Source organism: Panthera tigris, chromosome E2, assembly GCF_018350195.1.
Source record: "Panthera tigris isolate Pti1 chromosome E2, P.tigris_Pti1_mat1.1, whole genome shotgun sequence".
In the NCBI taxonomy this organism is placed as follows: Eukaryota; Metazoa; Chordata; class Mammalia; order Carnivora; family Felidae; genus Panthera; species Panthera tigris.
Window position 1 is genome coordinate 22,190,630 of NC_056674.1, and position 21,890 is coordinate 22,212,519.

The 21,890-nt window shown below is 50.1% G+C and overlaps 1 protein-coding gene across 4 annotated transcripts in view; it reads right to left on the reverse strand.

The window, feature by feature from the left end:
• Positions 1-4,093: 4,093 nt before the first annotated feature.
• ZNF536 (zinc finger protein 536) overlaps positions 4,094-21,890 on the reverse strand; it is a 194,885-nt gene continuing 177,088 nt past the window's right edge. For 2 of the 4 annotated variants that reach the window (XM_042968671.1, XM_042968670.1), the window contains one exon: positions 10,872-13,407. In XM_042968671.1, coding sequence (XP_042824605.1) covers positions 11,825-13,407 — 1,583 coding nt within the window. In that variant the 3' untranslated portion in view covers positions 10,872-11,824. Of the gene's footprint in view, positions 4,454-10,871; positions 13,408-20,241; positions 20,296-21,890 lie in introns of those variants that run through there. The other 2 variants (XM_042968669.1, XM_042968668.1) reach the window with 2 other exon arrangements.

Consider the following 21,890-nt stretch of genomic DNA (forward strand, 5'->3'; position numbering starts at 1 on the left):
ATGGGATCTCGGGAGACCGAGAAGATTAGTGGACTCTCCTTGACAAGAAAGAGCCAAACATACCCCGGACCCCTAAGCACCCACCGAGGCCACTCCACGAGCCCACAGAACATCTGCCTGCGGCCCGGCCCCAGGTGTGTGAACACCTGGGAGTGGCCTGTCCTGGGGATCCGCCCAGCCCTCCCTCCGGGACATACAAAACCCTTGAGTCAAAAGAGAAAAGCGACTTGTCCATCATATAAAAAGAGCAATAATTTAGGAAATTAATTGCAAATTTACTTTCCCTGCTTGGGCGCCTCTCTCCTTTTATGTGGATAATTGAGAGCATATTATATTAATTTGACAACAACAGAAGTTCAAAAAGAAAACGTAACCTCGCGAGCAGCGGGTTACGATTAGATGGGTGTGCCTGGACAACTCCACAAAAAGCACGAGAGAGAAAGTCCTCAGAAAGGCAGCCGGCGTCTGGGCGCACAAATGGGTGTTTTTGCTAATGAAATAGCTTTGCAGAGTTCCCCAACTTTAACCTTGAAAACGCACACTGTTTGCTCAACAGGCGGAATCTGCTCATGCAGAGACGACGCTGCCAGTGTGCGACTGCGTACCCAGGAAGGTAATTTAATCATCGTGACATCTCTGAGAAAGTGACTATACGTGAGCCATAGTCACCTCCCAAAGTTTAGATTGTTTCCCCCACCACCAGAATATCTGCATTTCATCAAAGCAAACATACTTCCCCACGTGTGTAGATGAATCAATGGATCTGAGGACTCTGTCTTACCATAAGGTGCAGACCACCGTCCCCTGCCTCCGGCTATCCCGCCTCAAGGCACAATTACCTCCTCGAAACTTCAGTCTCACCTACCAAGGGGGGTCCCGTTCACCTCAGATCAGTGGGCCTGCCCCGCTTGGGAAAGGTCAAGGGCAGGTCCAGGAGGTGATGCTTGTGGCTGCCCCAAGTGGAGTGCGAACAGGTGGGGCTTGTTAGAACCCCATGTGGGGATGGCGGGGGGGGGGGGGGGGGTGGTGACAGCAGGGAACAGAGCTACAGCCCCCACGCAGAGCTGTGAAATGAAGTCAGCTCCTTCCAGAGACCCGAACCCACCCAGCTCACTCACAGCAGACAGGATGTTCCCAAGAACTCTCTACGGGTGAGAAGGGAGTTCTTCCCCCTAGGCGGGAAGGAGGGGGAGGTGAGTAGGAAGCAGGGGTGCCATGAAGGGAGAGGTGGGAGGAGGCTGGGACTCGGTTCATAAAAGGATGAGAATCCACAAAGGTCTCCTCTAAGCTTGAGAAGTCACCACTGGGGAGAGACTCAGGAAAGACCCCCTGCCTTAGACGCGGAAATGGGTAGAGACCCCATTAGGGGATGGGCCCAGGGAGGGAGACAAAACAGCAGATGCCCAGATAAGCAGCCCCAGGAGCCCTCCCACTGTCAGCGTGATGCTTTGTCCCTTTCAGTGGTACTTCCTCCGTACCCAAGGCCCCCGGCCACTCACTGGACCCCTGAGTCCCTGCTGGCTTGGCAAGGTCAGGGCTGTGGGGTAGGGAAGGGGTCCTGGAGCATGCAGAGTGGCTGTGAACGGTGAACAGTGCCTCGGGCAACGTGTTCAACCCTGAGCAGAGGCACTGAGGCCCAGCAGCCTTCCAGAGCCCTCCTTCTCCCTGCCTGTGCCCCCAGGCCTGACGCACTGGTCCAGAGGGGCCCAGGGGTGCCCCTTGCTGCACAAGGTGGGTGGTGGTGAGCCCCATCCTGGGAGCTGCCTATGTGGCTTCTTAACCCAAACAGGGCTTCAGGCCCCAAGGAGGGAACACAGCACCTCCTCACAGGGGCAACGTGCCCGCCGAGGTGATGCAGGCCCCGTGGAGCCCTCGGGACTCGAGAACCCAGGAAAGGGCACAGTTCCCCAGACTCAGGGGGCAGTAGAGATACAGACAAAATCCTCCTGGAGTCCTTCTTTCTGTTCAGGCTCAGGGTGGCCACGTGGGCCTGGGGCGTGGGGCCTGGGGCTGGGGTCACTTCCCTTTACCTTCACTGGGCATGGCGGGGTCCATCATGTTTTCTACCAGAACCCACAGTGCGTGTTCTCAGTTCACCCGTGAACAAAGAATCAGGAAGCGGTTGTGGGCAGAGAGCTAGTAAACTTTCTTCAAGATCTACGCTTTCCATGTGGGCTTTGTCATGTGTTCTCAGATGCAGAATCTCTCCCTTCTCTCCGCTTCTCTCAGATCAGAGACAATCTCCTACTATACATGGTCTTTGGGGTCGGGATCACATCAACAGTTCGCAGGAGACATACTGAAGAGAATGTTCCAAGCAGTCAAGGTGCTGTGACTGTCCTGTTGCTAAGGCCAGGGCTGTTCAGGGGACATTCCCAGGCTTCCATCCCCTGGCACACACGGGACGCTTGACTTATTTGGGAGTGTGGGGACATTGTCAAAATGATAATACCTCCCCCCCCCAACAACAGGACAAATTAAACGGGGAGCAGGCGTGTGCGGGGAGTCTAGACGTTTCCAAAACAGACCCAAGCAGGAAGGCTTGGAAACGCTGAAGGGGCAGGGCCCTGAAGCCCAGCTCATGGACAGAAAAAAATCTAAGCAACAAAAACAGGAAGCAAACTCCTTCCCTCCTGTGCACCCCCCACCCCCGCCCCACCACCATGATATGGAGTGGGGCACCGGGCAGGCAAAAGCCTGTGACAGCAAATACAGGCACAACCCAAAAATCTCCGTGGACAAAAATATTCCAACTCCAACAATTCCCAGCGCCTTTCCATTTAAAACTACACTTCACGGGGCGGGGGGGGGGGGGGGGGGTGGGCACCTGGGTGGCTCAGTCGGTTAAGCGACATGATCTCACAGTTCGTGGGTTCAAGCCCCTGCATCGGGCTCTGTGCTGACAGCTCGGAGCCTGGAGCCTGCTTCAGATTCTGTGTCTCCCTCTCCCTCTGTTCTTCCCCCGCTCACACTCTGTCTCTCTCCATCTCTCGAAAATAAATAAACGTTAAAAACAATTTTTTTTTTAAACTACACTTCACGGGATTCAAAGCACAGGTGGGGGTTCGCTGGAGGGAGGCTGGGTGTGAGCAGTCTCTTCCCCACCTGGGCTGGGGGACAGCAGCCTGCGCGCTGCGTGCCTCAGTGTCCCTGCGCGCGGGGCCTGTGAGCAGGCCTGGGGGGTCTCGGTGCCCACAGTCACTTGTACAGAGACATCCGCACGTGTCACCCGGCGGTCACCCACCCACCACCACGTCACCTCACCCAACCTGCAGGTGCCTTTGCATCTGCCCGTCCGGGTGTGGTTACTAGCGGGGCCCGCCTAAAGGTGAGCCGGGGCCGGAGGCGGTGGGTGGGAAGCAACCAGTTGCCCAGCCAACATCCCAGTGGAGCAGCAAACTAGAATTCCCTGAATGCCCTGTGGACGCTTCCGACAAGGGAGGATGTCACGGGGTGGGGGTGCGGGGGAGGGGGGAGGGGGCGTGTTGTGGAATGAATTAACATAATGACTCAAAACTGCACTAATGTTTCACAGCTTTTTTTTTATTAGCAATACCAAGATAAGTTATTGAAGCATTTTTAGTATTGTTTTACATTCCATTCATAAATGACCTAACTTGTAAGTCAGCATACAGCACACTTAAAGATATAGTTTGACACTTATTCAGAAAGCTACAATTATTATAACTTACATGCCTTCATTACCAGGAACACCTTAATATAATCTTCTAATTACTTCAACAATACTCTAGTCCAAAGCACACGATAACCCAGCACAAGTTTTACACATTTTTTGCTTCAGTCACCATTTTTGAAGTTATGGATGCCAACGTGCCTGTACCCTGGGATTTTACTGTCGTCTGTTCCCGGTTAATAGGACAACCTGACACAATATTCAACTAGCGACAGCACTGCTTAAATACTATGGAGAAAGAGAATTACTGCACTTTTCTGGAGTCTTCTAAAGTGTTACAAAATACAGGACAATCAGACACAAGCAGGAATGCCAACGAGACCCTCAGGGCCCGCCCCTGGAAGCTCGGCGAGCTGGCGTAGCGGAACCCCCACCCCGCCCCCGACCCCGGCCCCCAGTCAGATTTTTCACAGGTGAAGGGACCTCCAATCCACCAGCGTTTGTCACTCAGGATTCACGACTCGGAGGGAATTTTCTCTCGTTCAAGTTACTAAGCCTTCGCGATCCATGACTAATAGTGGAACATATGGGGCAATATTTTTAACCTCCCTGATTCTCTGCTATATATACTGTGGTGGGGTTGATGTGTCGTGTGTATACACATACCTGTGCCAATAGTAATTATTTATTCAACACACATATGTGTATACATTCTTCTCTTGACTTTACACAATTAACAAGCTGCAGATAGCCACCGAGGAGCACGAACAGACAAGGGCAAGTCCAGCTAGACCGACTAGAACGGGGGGTGTCACTTACCTGCAAGAAAATGTGCAGATTCATTAAACAATCCAGAAACCACGTAGGCTAGAGGCATTCAAAAGCAAGGACAGGGCCACGCTCCCTAATTGTTTAATGGAGGAATGACAATAAAGCAATATTTATAAAATTTGGTCCTTCCGTCTCTGGCTAAAGCAAGAATAGGCTACGTGATTAGAGCAGGTTGGCAATTAGGCGTAGAGGTGCTGTTGATCAGCGCTAAGTAATAGGAGATAATTACTACTTATTTGAAACCTGGGCTTTGCACACAACATCTGAATATAAAAAAGAAAAGAACCTGATTCCTTCAATAGCTAAGATGTGGCCTGTATCTACGTGGCTGTCAGTGCCAAGCATCACTCCGAGTCAGCAGCGGAAGGAGGGAGAAGCCAAGCTTAAGCTCAGGACACCTGCTCTCAGCGCAAGACAGCGAGGGGGTCACGCTGTTGCCGTATCACACGGCAGTGGCCAGTGGGTGGGCTTGGAGAGTCTGCACGTCCCCAGGGATGTGGGTGTCTGGTCTGACAGCACTCTCTCCCCTCAGCTTTCTCTTCCTCCCTCCCACTCTTAAGTCATTACTGTGGAGAAAAAGACGTGTACGTGTGTGTCTGTGTCTGTGTGTGTATTATTGTTATTATTATTTTTGAACCAAGAGCTCAGTTGCTGTCTTCTCTCGCCCTAGGCTGGGTCCTGGGCAGTAGATATCGAGCAATCGAAAAAGAATACGCACACAGAAACCAAGGTGAAAGCTACCAGACTTTTCTCCTGCTTCGGAGGCACAGTTGATTCAGACAGTAGCTTTTGGAGCCAAAAATATGCAGCAAAAGGAAAGGAACATAAACAAGGCTAAATGTCACCAGTGTTTGCCGACTTACAGACACCATCCATTTGTTTGTTCTGAAATGACGAGTGGACCATTTGGCAAATACAATGGTATTCACACAACAGTTCTGTCATCCTGCAGTGCAAACGACATCACGTCAGTGGCATTCCCATTTAATCTACAAAGAGGGAGGGGGGGAGGAGGAAGAGAATGCCCAGAGAGTTTGCAGAGGCTGCCATCCAAAGAGGCTGCCTTTTCGTCAAGACAGTGCACACAGTGAGGTTTTGGACGAGGGAAGAGGACAGCCCATCCGTGGGTGCCGGTTTCTGCAGGAGATCCCAGGGGACAACACCTCCCCTGTGTCCCGCCAGAATCTGAGGGACAGGTTCTGTGGCTGGTTTGGGGGCAGCCAGCAGGAGCAGAGCAGGCAGCATGGAGTACTGCTCTGCACTAACTTAAGAAGGATGTGCCCTTGGACTTCAGCACAAGCCAAATGGTCCTCCCTACTGGGGTCTAACATCAGCCCCTGGACACACACTGTTCCTGGGAGCAGGCTGGACTCTGGAAGCCAACGACCAATCCGTAAATGATAAAATCAGGCAGAGAAAGCAAGTGCAAAGTTGTGCTTTATCGACAGTCTCTGCAAGCCAATCCATTTTAGAATCAGCTCATAAAGAAGAGAAGAAGGAGGAATGATTGCTCATCTGGCTTTAAATAAAGCATGGCAGCTTCAGAGACAACAAGGCCCTACAGTGGAGACGCCCAGGATCTTCTAGGCTAACGGCCCTTCTTGGTGTTGGCTGAACATGGGCTCCTATACACTTGACGGATTTCGATTTTGTGGTTCTCTTCCTGTGCCATTTGCCTAATTTAACCTCCTTTCTTTATAGGAACCTGCTGGCTGCTAGGCCACCCCTTCAATCTTAGAATCATCCATAAGACCAAAAACCCTAGGCCGTGCACCTGTTGCCTATGCTTGGGTGTCTTCACACACATGCATGTGCACACACGCATACACACACATGGGGAGCTCTCACGGTGTTTCCACACACTCCAGCCAAGCCCCCTTGGAAATCTCTGACCACAGACTTTAGCCAAAGTTTGGTCAAACGCTGAGGAGGAGGGACCTACTCCCTGTGCCAAGCACCTGCCGTCTCACAGGAAGGAAGATAATTGGGTAGAAATTGAAAGGGTGGGGCCACTGCAACAGGTATCACAAGGTCACCAGCAGAATCTCCTTGCTATCCATGACCTGTCGTGGCACACGTGAGGAAGCAAAACGTATCTCTTAAACCTTGATGGGGAGTGAGATTTGTACTTGCTTCATGGCAAAGGGAGACTGCAGCCAAAAGTCATCTGGACGTTGGCACCACTCTGTCAGGACAGCCCCACGTAGACATTCACTTCCGCTATAAAACACCAACTCAATTGAGAACCATTTATCCAACCTCTTCTACATCCATCGTCTTGTTTCATCCTTCCATTTCTGCCCATCACTGAGGGAACTGAAGCTTCCACGGAGCAAGCTCCCTGCAGAGCCAAGCTCCTGTCCCTTCCTCCTCTGCCTACACTGGCCATGACCGGGGAGACTCTGGGACCTCCAGGAGGCACGGAGGAGTCTTCTCCTGCAAGTCTCTGTGCATAGGCAGAGACGTGACCTTCTGGGAACAGGTACACCAGGCCATCGGGGTCTACAAAGCCTCTCTCTCAGGAAAGTCTCTGGTGTCTCTGGCTTTGTCTCGAGTGGCAGTAGGTGGAGCCCCGCAGGCACTAACCTGGGCCTTCCCTGCATCATCTCACTGGCCCTCGAGGCAACAGCAGACGGGTTCCTGTGTGTCTTCTCTAGGGACGACACAGCGGCACCTCCTTCCTCACGCCCAGTTGTTTAATGATCATTTGTGGCTCCTCCTCCTGCACTGTAGGGCAGGGTGGGGTGGGCGTGACAGAGACCACACTGCCTGCAATCCTAATGTATTTCCTCTCGGGCCCCTTAAGAAAGTAGTAGCCAACCCCTGCTTTAGACTGTGTAGCTGGTAAGTAGTGAATATTTTCAGACTGCCGACACTGGAAATCAGCGAGGTTTGTGGAGGACGGAAGTCCCATTTTAACAGCGTTCAGCTCAGATGTCCTAGTTCATTTCATCACACATCTTAGCATGGATGATGGGAAGAGGTTTCGATGGACCCTGAGTTCTTTTTTTAAGGAGGGGTCCCGATTCTCTCACTACTGCGGGAGCCCAGGGAACCTTCGGTCTCAAGCATAATTTGGGTTAGGAAACCAGTTCCCCTACAACCTGAGAATAACAAGGTAAGACTACTGGGGCCTCTGTTGCTAATGACCCTGCCTTCCCAACAGCTTCTCCTGGGGCTTGGTGGGTGCCTCTGTCCAGAAGCCACTGTGCAAGGCCTCATGCCCATGACAGACACGCTGGTGGAGTCTCCTCACTCAGCCTCGCTTCCCTGCGTGGTGGTAACTCCAGAGCTTCGGGGGACAAAGTGTGTCGTCCTTCTCGCTGCCTTTCCCTTTAATGCTGCCCATCAGCCTTGCCCCTGGGCTCACCAAAAGACACCGAGCAAACCCTGCTTGCCAGACTCAACACACGATGACCCCCAGCCATCTGTCTCAGGTTTGAAAGGCAAAGAGTAAGGGTGATCTGTGGGTTGCTTTCCAAATCCACAAACTGGGGTTAAATGTGCTCTGTAACCCTGCCATGCAGCCAGCCCTGCAGGTGCTCTGCAGACCGGCCTTTGTGCCGTCTGGGGCACACAGAAGCCCAGGCCGTCCATGCTGTCTGACCTCCACACTGCTGGCTGACTCAACAGTTCATCCAAGTGTTTCAGCCTGGACAAGGGGATTGCCCAACCTTGTCCTATCAGTGGATGTGAGCACGGCTCCGGCCTGCCCTTACTCCCTAATTAAATACTCATGTGGCTCCTGTCCCATTGCAGGACCAAGGTCAAATCCATTCCAACAAACTCCAGGGCACATCCAGGTTCTCTAATGGCCCTGAATGACCCATGGTGTACGCCATGTTTCTTCAGCCGAATAAAGAAATGTGGGCTATGCCTGGAGTCTGAAAGACACCTCAAGAAATGGAAGCTTTAATTGGAGTGGGATTTCACCCAACGAAATCAGGTCCATAGTGGGATCTGACCTACTCTAGAGCCAACAGTCCATATCCTCCAGCTTAATCCAAGATGGCTCCTTCTCGAGCTCTTCTGTGATATGGCTTTGACAGGCAAATGCTCTATTCTCTATGGAAGGACCTTTAGAAAGTTCAGGCACAAGCTCTCAACCATGGCACGCGCTACAGGAGTCTCCTACCCAATGGGCTGGGTTGGCCCCCCTCCTCATCTCTCTCTTCTGAACCCAAGACAGAAGTGCACTGGCCAGGCACGGGCAGTGCTCACTGGCCAGGAACCTAGGTCCGTGAAGCCACGCAAATGGAAGACCAGAGTTTGAGCAGTTAGGAAGCAGGCATGCAGAGATAGGGAAGCACCTAGAAGTACAGCCTACAGCATGAGAGTCTCCCACAGACTTTAGGGTTAGAAGCCACCTCCTCCAACTCGCCAGCATGTGTCAGAGTTGCTGCTGAGCTCCGTGGGGAGTCTGCGTGATCTGAACAAGATTTTGACTGATGCTTCTTCAAACACTTTCACATCCCATGAGAATAGACACAGACGGACATTAGCTCCTCCTACAAGCCTGTTTCTGGGGGCATCGAAGTGGGGACTTGGGTTTACTAACTAGACAACCGTCAGACCCTAAACTCTCCTGAGATGAGGAATACCGGAATAATTCTTTGGTTTGGCAAAGCCCAGCTTCTTGAGGAAACCAGATATCAAGCTGGTGGTTCCATTTGGAAATCCATATCCACTTTGAGTGGAGCAGAGAAGAGGGAAGAAACGTCAGGAATATTTGATTTCCTGATGCCAATATCATTTCCACTCTTGCAAAGTCAAGCCAATAAGGGTAGGAAGTTTTCAACCATCATTTGTGCTCCTTGCAATGCTAGAGAGACGGTGAGCTGGACCGTGAGAGAGATGCCCCCAAATGCCCATTCTGTAACCAGCGAGGCTTCAGTTTTCCTCCCAGATACCAACTGGTAGAAAGGATGAATATGCCTACCTCGGCCCCCCATCCCCAACCCCCTGGGCTCTGGGACACATAGCAGCCAGTAAGAAAATAAATCAAGATAAGAAGATTTTGATTATGGAGGGCCAGAGATGGGAGTGGGGAGTGAAGACAGGGCAGGGGCAGGCCCCACCTGGAGGAAGAGGGACAGTGCCTCCGGCCCACCCCAAGCAAACACAAGGGCCAGGGGAGGGCCTTCCCGGCTGCTTCCAAGCTCGAGCGAGAGGACACAGAAGAAATGAGGCCCAAGGAAATGCAGAACCTGTGCTCTCTAAAAATAGGCAGTTTGTGGCCAGAGTTCATTCTGGCATCTTACCATGAGTGCAGGGTAGAGCTAAGACCCGGACCCCGACCTGGAGAGGCAACCAGGATGCCTGTTGGTTTTTTTTGCCTGGCTGGCCCGAGGGTCTCCATTCCCCTTTTGAGAGAGGAACCACAACTTAGACCCCAGGATCTGTGGCGCAAGGGCTGAAAGTGAACTAAGCAAAGTGTTTTGCACATACCCTGGAGCTGTCAGGGGAGTGCTGTGGGCTGCTATTTGGGAGAAGGTGAGAAGTGCTCCGTTTAGAGGACAAGGGCTCACGAGACACCAGGCCCACTGACGCTGCCTCCCCTCCACCCTCACTGTGCAGGACACCAGTGGGCGAGCTCCTCCAAGGCAGGCAGCCTTCCTTCAGCATTGATAGGAAGGGAAAATTAATAGGGGTAATACGAGCTCATTTCAAGAAGAATGAGCTTATGAACATGCCAGGTTTTGATCTTTTCTGATGCATGGATTCCTGGCAGGAACTATGGTCCTACATAGGTATTTGAAAGAGCTGAAAATAGACTTAAAGAAAAAAATACCAAACAACAATAAAGGAAGAAAAGTCACAAACTTAAAACAATAATGAAAAAAAAAAGAAGACTTAAACATCGCTCCCCCAGAAAAAAAGAAAAAAAGAATTGGACTGACATAAAACCCCTTTCTCCTTCTTTTAAATATTGTTTTTAACAGCTTCACACGCAATGAATTATATGTGGATAAAAATAGATCGGGGGGTACTGGTTAATGGGGCCTTGTGAATCATTCAGCGCCAGGAACCGTCAATATTGTTTTGAACTGTCAGAAATCCATTTAGTGATTTTTGACAATTCAAAAAAATATTTCTGACTGCTTGATCCAGTTCTCAGTGAATTAGGGAAGGAGAGGGTAAAAGAAATATATCAATTTAAATGGTGCACCCAGTCCAGCTTCCTGAATTCTGCTGTGTGCTCAAAGCAACATCAGAATTTGGAGGTTGAGAAATAACCCCTTCCATTATCCATCTTTTCTTCCTTCCTTCCTTCCTTCCTTCCTTCCTTCCTCCCTCCCTCCCTCCCTCCCTCCCTTTTCTTCCTTCTCTCCTTTCCTTTTTTCAACAGGTGCAGTAGAGTCACAGAAATCCATTCATAGATTAAACGTGGAAAGGTACCACAACCATTTGTCTCTGCCAAGGCTACATGGGACTAGATATAATACACTGAGCTCCTATTCAGAGAGAGGCTTTCAGCGAGGAATATCTGGGTGCCAAGAGAATGTCTTTGATCCTCCCTGCCCACCCTGACATTCATTTGATCCAATTCTAGGCTCCAAATTTATTATTACGTCTTTAAGACCTGGAATTACTTTGGGGTAACCATATTCTTTCAGGAGGTAAAGAAGTGCCAATTTGCTAACAAGATCAGGCAGGCATAAGTCCAAGATACACAGGATCACAACACCGCTAACCAGGGATTTCACAACGTACATTGCTTGTTAGAACATCAGACAGACAGGTGAAGATACAAAGGGACAGAAGGCAATAATGGAAGGCCCAGGTCACAAGTCACTGCCGTTCGGAATCTCTAAAGAGGAGTCACGAACACCCCAAAACAATCGCCCTGGGTGGAGAGAGGATCACTTTATTTCTACATTGTGGTTAGTGTGATACGATTTTTAGTAGCCTCTAAGTCAATGTAAAGAAAAGTTTAAGAAAGCAGGTCTGGCTTAGCAAAGCAGTAAGGAAGGAGCTGTCTTCAGCCATCTTATGCAGAAGTTGAAAATACTGAAGGGTTTGCAAGTTACCATGTCTTGTTGTCTGTGTTTCCGTTCTTAAAAATATGTTCCCCCTCAAGCTACAGATTAAAAACAGGAGTAGTTCGCACGGGGAGACCCCACCCCCCTCCATGCCTTCTGGACGGGCATCTCCGATCACTGGGGTGCAAACCGGGACACAAAAGCGTGAGTTCTAAACCTTCGAAATGAAACGGACTCTCGTGATTGTCTACACTGCATATACAGCATTGTCGGGGCGGTTAGTTCACACATGTGCTCACGGAGGAGTCTACCTCATTTTTTAAAAATGCACAATTCAGCACTGATGTTTTGGGAAATGAACTGAAGGAAGACGATTCTAAAACTTACCACACAAGTCTGGCCTCTTGATACATCCAGAATTTGCTGTGCTACTTGCCAGGCCGTTAAAGGCTGCTAAGCCATCAGAACTGTAGGCCCTGAGGACCGACAGCATGTTCATCGGCTTCTCCAGGCCCGGGGGCCCCCGCTCCGGCTTGGGCAGGCCCGCCGAGGGGTCCTGGGCTGGAAGAAGGCCCGGGCCGTGCCACTGCTTCTCGGGCACCTGGGGCAACGGTGACACGAGTCCCTGGACGGGCTGAGGGGCGCCTGTGGGCGGCAGGCCATCCCCACCGTCGCCGGCGCTGTCCTTGCCGAGGGCGGACTGTGGCTTGCTCATCATCTCCGGCTCCGTCTCGATATCCTCCTCGTCGTTGTTCTCTCCCTTGGAGGAGTCCATGTCCTCCGAGGAGGCAATGTCGGAGAGGTCGTCGGTAGCGTTCTTGTTTGCGGTTTCGGGGATCAGGATCGGGGCGTCATCTTCGGAGTGGGCCTTCCCATCGGGCTCCTTGTTGGGGCAGGAACTGGAGGCCCCCGAGCCGACCATGCCCGGGTACACGCCAAACTGCTTGTAGAAGTCTGATGGGAAGTTACAAAACGCGGGGTCCACCAGGCCGGGCCACGTGCCGCTCTTCTGCTCCCCCAGAGTCTCCTTGACCGGCCCTTGGGCCGTCTTCTCGGAAGCAGACTCTAGAGGCCCAATCACACTGGAAAGCGCCAGCTCTTTGTTTGATTGTACCGAGGGCAGCAGGGCCACCTTACCGGCCTCCCTGGCTTGGTCTTTGCAATTGAGGGTCACCCCGACGGCGTTATCTTTGCGTTTCGCTTTGCCCAGGTGGTTGGCCTGCAGATGAAGAGCCATCAGCTCCATAGACGATGTCGTGAAAGCACAAAACAAGCAGCCGTGCCACGCGATGCTGTCTTGCACGGTCACCGACGAGCCTGGGAGCGAGGCGGCGTCCGGCCGCACCGACAAGTCTAGGGGCTCGTACTGAGATTTCTCCGACTTCCTCGCGACTGCCTTACCGCCCGCCTTGTCCTCACCACCGTCCGGCCCGTGCACTTTCATGGACGGGGGGTCAGACAGGGCTTTGTCCTTCGTGTCCTTCTCCTTCTTCAAGGAGCTTAGGACAAAGCTGTCCATGAAAGCTTGCAAGGACCCGTGGAAATTCACGCCGTTGTTCACGATACTTTGATAAGCTCTTCCGATTTCGGAGAAGTGGGTGCTTTTGGAAGGAAGGTCGGCACCTTTCAGGGTGTCCGAAGGAGCCTCGGAAGTCATGCCGGTGGCCTGCCCTGAGTGATCTGCGGACGAGAGCACTCCCGCTGTCCACTGCTGAGAGGCAGGGCCACCTCTGAAGTCGATTCCGGGGAGACCCTTAAAGGCCCCCCTCAGGATGTCTGGCCTGATAAACAAAGCAGCTTTGTTGGGCAGCTCGTCCCTGTGGTCTTGGTTTGGGGGCTGTCCAGACAGTGGCCCGGCTCCGTTCTGCCGCTCCCGGTGGTGTCGTTCTAAGTGGTATTTTAAGGATGCTGACTGGGTGCCGGCATAATCACAGTGGGGGCATTTGTAGGGCTTCTCACCTGCAAGATTTCGGTAGAAGGAGAAAGAAAAAAAAGCGTTTATCTCATTTTGGTGTGCTGAACAAGGCTAGAAGGATCAACATTTGTTCTTGGAAACAAAGCAGCTCAAACTAATAATTAGTTAGAGAGCAACTGTTTTTTAATAGAAGAATAATTCGTACTCTTAAGCTTTTTTAATGATTTTGTACCATTTGGGACTATTCAGGAATGACATACTATCTACACACAATTAGCTATCTTTTTCTTTATCTAACATGTGAAAACGGCTGTAGATTTAAAAGCTATGATTATGAAAATTAAGCATAATAATTTCAACCACAGTGATCATTAAAAGTAGAAGTTTAAAAAGACAAAGTATGTAACAAATGGGTGGTTGCAATATTTTGTGTATACAATAGCTCTAAAATTTGTTTAAATTATACACATGGAAACCATTTTTAAACCTAAAAATTTTATGGCACTGTTACGCAAGACCGAAATGAATGATTTAAGTCTTGCTCTGCAGTAAATCATGGATATAATTAGCAAATGGCATACTGCACAAGTAATTTATCATTATTTGGAGGGCACCATTCCAGACGAGCTCAGATATCTGCAGACCTACTGCATTGTTTCTAAATAAAGAACTATAAATACCGATTCTATAAAATATTAATACCATTACAGTGCATTATGATTGCAGCATGTAAAGACATATAGTTAAGATAAAAAGCAGTCAATAAAACTTAAAAGAAAATGAGTAATAAAAAAGGTACAAAATATATTTAGTTTCTGTATTTGAAATTAACATTATCTACTGGTCTTTGTAGTGCCTTAAATTTGTACTAATGGCAAACCTAATGCTCCGGTAGTAAAATGTGTAATTTACCTATAATAAGCGCTTTCTAGAGAATAAAAATAGCTTTAAAGAGTGTTTTAAAACATATAAGATCATTTTCATGAATTAAATATTTATTTAAATTCAACACCCAACTTCTTTGTTCTTTCCACCACGGAAAAAGATACCGTAACATACAACTTGGACCTGCCCACATTGTGGGATAGAGGAAGGGAGGAGGATAAACAGATGTGGATTTCAATGTATTCCAAGAATTTGTTAGCAATCCAGGGTCTCTTCTAGACTTTGGAATCAAAAAGCTCTCTGGAAGAAACGGCATCGTGGCAGTCCGTTAACTTCTTCACAATAGCACCCTATCAATAGCCACGGTCATTTCTCCCAGGAAACTCAGCGGCCCCCACCCATTCCTCTGTTTGTTGGTAAGCCACACTGATATAAAAAGCAACGGCAACTCATTGGTGAGTGGCATATCCCAAAGACATTTTACTGTGTCTGTCTCAGCGGATGCTCTGACTCCCAATCTCTAAGCGTAGGGCACTTGGAGGTAACAACACTCGAGAGGCGGGGAGAAGGATTCCTTGACTGAGCAGGAGACTCCACATCATCTCCAGAAACCATGCCGGAACCTTGGCGGAACTATTGTCTGCCTCTTCAAAATGATGGCTATGGGCTCCCCATTCACTCGTGCAAGATGCTAAAGGTCACCCCTGGACACGTCAGAGATGGGAAGGGAGGCCTAATTGGGAATGTATGTCTCTAAATTGAAAAGTCCCAATTGTCTCTGGCTAGACCAATGGTGTGGATCTAGCAGGAAGAGTATCCCCTTTGAGCTAAAGGCATAAATGGCCTCGGGCACCATTTTCCCACTTTATAGAGTCAGATTCACTCCAGTCATGCTATTTGGACACCTCGTCAGAGGTCAGGGAACCCTCAGTGGGACAGACGCTATGGACAGGCACTTCTGGGCTGACCCAGCAGTCCGGTGGCCGGTTGGAGCAGAAGCAGGTTCTGGAGCTGAGGGGATAGCAGCCGGACTTGTGACAGGAGACCCCAACTAGGAACTCAGAACCCTGGCTCCCTAGGTTAGCAGGAACGTAGGGGAGGGCCCTGCAGTGAAAGCTGGCAGAGGTGAGGCCTGCAGGTACTGGGTGAAACTCAGGATGCATTTCAGAAATGCACCTGGAAATGATTAAGTGCGTCTGGCAAGGGGTTCGCAGAGGATGCATGGGCGTTCATTAGCAGGAGCTACAGAGGGAGAATGTGGACTTTTGCCTCCAGGCCTCAGTGGGGGTGGGGGGGGGGGTGTTACTAGGTGGGGACTGCAGTGATGCATAAGGATGTGTGTGTATATTTCCAAAGGACACACATTTGAAATTCACACTAAAGCAGTGGTTCTCAAACCCATTAGAATCACCAGGGGATTTTTAGACAGTAGTTTTGGAACACAACGCACAGCAGTTCTGATTCTCTAGGTCTGGGGTGGGGGCCAGAAGGCAATATGTTGAACAAAGTGTCCCTGGTGATTCCGATGCAGTGTAAAGATTGTACTTTGAAAAAACCCAGGTGAAAGAAACTGCCTGGGGGCTTTAAAAAATGCCGACACGTGGTCCCTCCTCCACCTCCAGAAATTCTGAGTTAATTTCCAGGATGAAGACTGGGATTCAGGTCCCTCAAAGGCCCCCATGTGGGCCTCTGCTGAGCCTGGGTGGAGAAGCGCCCTTGTAGGTAGACATTGTGGGGTGGCTTAGCAGGGAAGGTAGTCCGCTGGGGACCCTAGGAAGTGTTTGCTAAGTCTGCAGTGGGGACCAGAGGTCCCATGCTGGTTTGCACTCCCGGGGACACAGGACCCGTCTTGGGGACTCGACTTCCTCAACCTGTCATGTGCGAAGTCAGCGTTCTTAGTGCTGAGGCTCACGTCAGCTCTGAAGCCCATGTCAAGAGCAAAACCAGGTCCCCCGAATGGGGCCATATTGTACATGTACAAACACGTGGGCACCCCCACACACCCAGAAACGTGTAGATCCGTTCACACACATCGTTTAGATTGAATGAGTGAGCACCTTCACCTTTCACCTCCCAAGTAGGGAGGGAAACTGAGTGAGGAACCAGAGATGAGGCGTCAGCACCCATTGGTTGCAGGGGACACAGATCATACGGCCACTAAGGCAAGTGGAGTCCACACACATACACGCCACATGGACCTACACGCACACACGCATTACAGCCCATCACACACTCACACAACATTCATACACACATGCACACACACACATGTATTACAACCAATCACACACTCACACACACATACCACACCCAGCACGTACCCAACACCCATATACACATCACACACACACATCACACACTCATATACCACATGTGCATGCTACACACACACACACACATACACACCTATCACACATATACATACCACACACACACATACGCCACGCACACGCAGTGTAGGAAACTCTTCTTTGTTCAACCCACTTCTCTTTTGCAGCTCTTTGGCCTCCACTGCTCCAGGAGAAACAGGCCGTCGCTGAGAAACGGGATTTGGGGTCTCCAAGGGTCTAGGCCCTGCTGGATTGGGGGCTACTTAGTGAGTTCTCAAAGGTGATTTTGACTGCACGTGATACACACAGGCTCTAGCCTTTCTCTACCCGTTGCCCACGCTGACCGAATGGTTCTGCATGGTTCCACGGCCTGCCTCGTTCTTCCTGTCACCCCACTTCTGCAGACAAATGCTCCACAGCAAATTTCCAGGGGACAAATCCACCCCTCTGGATTTGTGTTTTAAAAAAAAGATCCTTGCGGCGCCTGGGCGGCTCAGTCGGTTGAGCGTCTGACTTCAGCTCAGGTTATGATCTCGCAGTTGACGAGTTCAAGCCCCGCATCGGGCTCTGTGCCGACAGCTCGGAACCTGGAGCCTGCTTCGGATTCTGTGTCTCCCTCTCTCTCTGCCCCTCCCCCGCTCGTGCTCTGTCTCTCTCTGTCTCAAAAATAAAGATAAACATTAAAAAAAATTTTAAAAAAAGGTCTTTGATTTTATTTTCTTTATAACGCTTAAACGATTTGCATAACCACTACTGCCCTCTCCTCGACGCCCTCTCTCACCTTCTGGGGCCTCGTCTCAGAGAGGGTACGGGGGACGCTTCAGACCCCAGCTAGTGGTGTGTGTTCCTGGCCAGGCAAACCCAGGTATGGAATCATCTGGGATGAGTGTCTCCTGGCAACCCCTGGCAGCCCAAGGGTCCCACTGCCCACTGAAAACATTCCAGTGGGTACACAGACATGCCTTCCCCCAAGGGTGTATTTCAGAGTGCTTGGGAGACAATCTCCCGACCCTGGCCTAAACAAGACGGAGAGAAACCTGTCAGCACCTTTAGTAGGCTCTGAGGAGAGGGCAAGCCCTTCCCTTGCGTTTGGTGACCGGCGGACACCGAATCTACCCGTGCCGAGAGCCGCTTCACAGTCAGGGTCTCTGTATCTGGCCACGCGTTTTGACCCGAGTGTGCTGGGCTAAGTCTCACACAGCCCCAGGCTTCTGCCCAGGACCGAGTCAGGGAGCCAGTCAGCCCTCTCCCACCCAGCATTCCCCATATGACCCGGTGGCACAGGCGACCCCAGACCCTGCCTGCAGCTCTGTCTAGTTGAATGATTGGCCACTCAGGCCATCAATTGGCCCGAATCTACTGGGAGGATCACTCAGACTGCCCCAAGCTTTCAAGGAGGTCATGAGTCCTCCAGTTACCTCCATGACATTTGGGACGCTGTCTTTTCGTCTGCCTGATGTTGGAGGCAGACACTCAGATGCCGTCAGAGCCAGGCGGATCACAGAAGTGTGCGAAACAGCAGGGTTTGGGGGGAGGGGTGGGTGGCTCTCCTAGAGAGCAGTCGCCCCCGACTACAGGCAGCAGGGGCCATGAGGACTGCTGACATTCTAAGAAAAGGCCCTCCGTCCAGATTTCTGCATGCAATATCCTGGTTCTTAAATATTGGCACCTGCTTTAAAACTTTTTCAAACACCTGGAGGACCACAGTACCTTAGTCTGCAGACTGGGTCTGGACTGGCCGGACAGTTTGAAACCTGCATCTGGGGAAAGGATGCCCAGTACTGAGCTATTCACCCAGGGAAGAAAGCAGGTCAGAACACTGGGGGCCCTCTGTGGGGGAAGCCTCTCCCAATATTTTAAAGGAACAAGGTACGGGCACAGACAATACACTTGTAGAAAAGAGAGCTCTGCTAGAAAAGGCATGCTGAAATAAAAAGTCATCGGTTCGTCATTCCAATAGACTAATGAATTACTGGAAACATCTTACATTAAAGCAGTTCCTCCCCGACACGTGGTACAAGATGTATATTCAACTTTGGGATACCACTGATAACTTCTCCCAGGCTCTGTACCATAAATTTTTAGAAATATATGACCAAGTGGTTTAATTAGTTCATTGTAACCTATTTTTACACGAGCACGTCTTTCATCGTTCTGAGCCTCCACTTTGCACTTCATGGGCCAAAGGAACCCTCACTGTTCAGGGGAGTTATTTTGGCATTATTCAATGGAGCCAATACCCCAACAGCACCTCTCCAAAACTAACAGGTGGATTCACATTATTCTCTCTGGAAATCCCTTTACCGAGCTTTTAAGAAGTGGCTCATGCTTCTAACGTGTGTGTGTGTGTGTGTGTGTGTGTGTGTGTGTGTGCGCTAAGTCTCCAAAAGTGTTTTAACTTTTAAGGTGAGTAACTGGATATTTCCCCGTATTTGCATCCTCCATTTGATATTTATTTAGTCTTTCTACATGTCTTTACTTAGTTAATACCAGGAGAGATAGATATGGTGGTGCCTTTGCAGCCAAGCTTCAGTACATTAATATAAATTGTACACTAATTCCCCCAAAGCATATATATGTTGTAAACCTGAAGACTTTTCACACAGCTGCTTATTGCTAAACAGTGCCTTGTCCAGAAGGGGACAATCTGTGTCTCTAATTGCTGTCACTGAAGCCGAGATTCATTATGTGACTTTCCCATTAAAATGTGAGCATTAATTTGTATAATGAAATATCACCCACTGCAGTGTTCATTAGCCATGCCCTACTGTATACGGCACATTGTTAGCTACCTAGAAACTGTAGTTAATTTCACTAATGGATATTTCCCTACTTAGTGTTTGGTAGGAAATTTATACTGTAACATTACCTCTTAAACTTTTAAGGAAATTTAAATTCAATCAATTATTTTCAACAAAAGTTTGGGATGTCATTAAGGCAGGAACAGCAAGGTTGGCGGACTGTGGAGGGATAAAATGGGCTTTTAGTTCATCTTAGAAATACAAAAATGATAGAATTTTAATTCAAAACAAAAAGTAAAAAAAAAAAAGAAGAAGCAAAAGAAGAGAATCAGGTTTTGGCAAGCCGATCTTTTTTTTTTTTTTCTTTCCATCATTATTCAGGTGGCTGTCCCCCACTAAGGACAACAACACATGCTCTCCTTTTAGAAAAAAAAAAAAAAGGGAAAAGCACTCATGTTAACCAATCTATATTTGAAAATCTATTCAATGTGCTTTTATAAATGTTAAAACAGCCTGGTCACCTTACCTAGGAGAGGAAACAGAAGCATCGAAGGTAAGGTATGTGTACATCAGGCATTAGGCACCTGGGTTAGGCCCACTAAACTCTCGTTTCCACCCACATCTATATACCAGTTGGTGCTTCGGAAGCTCTTTGAAGATGAAAGGCAGTTTCCAAAACGGCATGAGTAATTTATCATCTCCTGATTCAGCGAGTAATCCCACCCCACCTTCCATACCTCCATGTGCCACAGTGGCCGCTTCCCTGCCTCACCACCTCCCTAACCTCTTCGCGCTGCTGGGGAAACTGAGGCACGGGGGGTCAAGGAGGCGTGGCCTCAGGCCATTGTGAGTTGGGGGTAAAGGAGGAGCCAGGGTGTAAGGTACTTCCCTTTGAAATCGCCGGGAGGCTGCATCAACACACCTTGTGGGTACAAGTCACTTCCTTTCCTCCCGCTGGTTATGGTGTGGACACACACTGTCAAAGAAATGTTGCATTAATTCCCTAAAACAAGCCAAACGATCCACCCAGAAAAGTAAAAATACCAACACAGTGCAGCGGTTAAGAGACAGATCTGGGTTTCACCCTGTAAGCGATGCTGAGCACCCCAGAGTGGGTAACTTCACGGCTCTGAGGTTCTGTTTCCTCCTCCCTGCTGAGGGGCAGGGTGCAACCTGGTCACTGAGGCGCTGGGACAGAGAAGGAGTGAATTCAGGTGCAGGGATCAGCACGGTGCCCGCACCTGCGAGTGTCCACAAAGTGGTGGCTACTGTTCCTATTATTGTTGTTATTACATGATTCCTACTGGCTGCATTTCTCTGCCTCTAGCCAGTAGCTCCCATACAGTGTGGACTTAGCCTCAGTCAAGAGGTGAGAGAGTCCCTGACCCCGGCCCCCAGCTGGGCACACATCCCTTTGATGATGGTACTGCATGACAGAAGCAACTTCCACAGTTCTCTGTGGTCCTATCGGGCCAGGGACACCTTGCCTGGGAACGAGCATACGAGCAGGAGCCAAGGAGAGCACCCCAAACACCCCACTCAGCCAGCGTCCAGCTGCTGCGTCACGGAGGCACCCACTTGGCAGGGGTGAGCCAAGCTGGGCGTGCCCCACACGCCCACCCTGACCACAGCCCAGAGCCCTGGAAAGCTACCTCCAGCTTCCCTGTACAAATCCATTTTCATAAAGAGGTTCTCAACTCAGGGCTGGACCAGTGCACGCAGCACATCAAAACCAGATTAATAAACCACTCGCATAATTTGAGAGGGGAAAAAACTAATGAGATTTATTTTTAATTAGTCCCTGAACTTTCGTGCCTCCAAGTTTTCATGAGTGAGGTTGCTTATTACATTTCTCTATGATGGTCATTCCTGAGACAACAGGAGCCTCCTGGGAAACCCAACACACAGGTAAGCCACCTGAGACGACTCAGCCTGGGGTCCTGCAGCCGATATGTGGGGTGTCACACCCATCTGGGGCTTGTGTGGGGAATACACACCCCTCCAGCCTTCTGGAAACTGATCAGCACGTGCCTACCTCCTGTACACAAAACAGACCCACGGAGCCCTGGAGGGTATCCCCAAGATGGGGCTAGAGGAGGGGGAAGTGAGGAAAAGAAGGAAGCGCATTTTCAGGCAGCCCATAATGAAATGATTGGCCAGCCTCGGCCGGGGGCGACCTAGGGAATATCCCTGCCTCCCGTTGTGCGTTAGGACTAAATGTTTGCTGCTGCAGCCCCGTGATGGTTGATTTTCTACGTCAGTTGGGCCACGTGGTACCCAGACATTTGCTCAAATATTATTCTGGGAGTGTTTGGGGAGGTGTTTCTAAATGTGATGAGCATTTGAATGGGTAGACTGAGGAAAGCAGATTGCCCTCCCCAGCATGGGTGGGCTTCATCCAGTACACTGGAAGCCTGAACAGAACAAAAGGCTGAGTAGGGGAGAATTCACTGTCTCTGCCTGTTTTCCAGCTGGGACATCCGCCTTCACCTGCCTTTGGACTTGGGCTTGGGCTGGGACTTAATGCCACTGACTCCCCGGGGTCTGACGTCTTGCCAAATGCACGTCTCA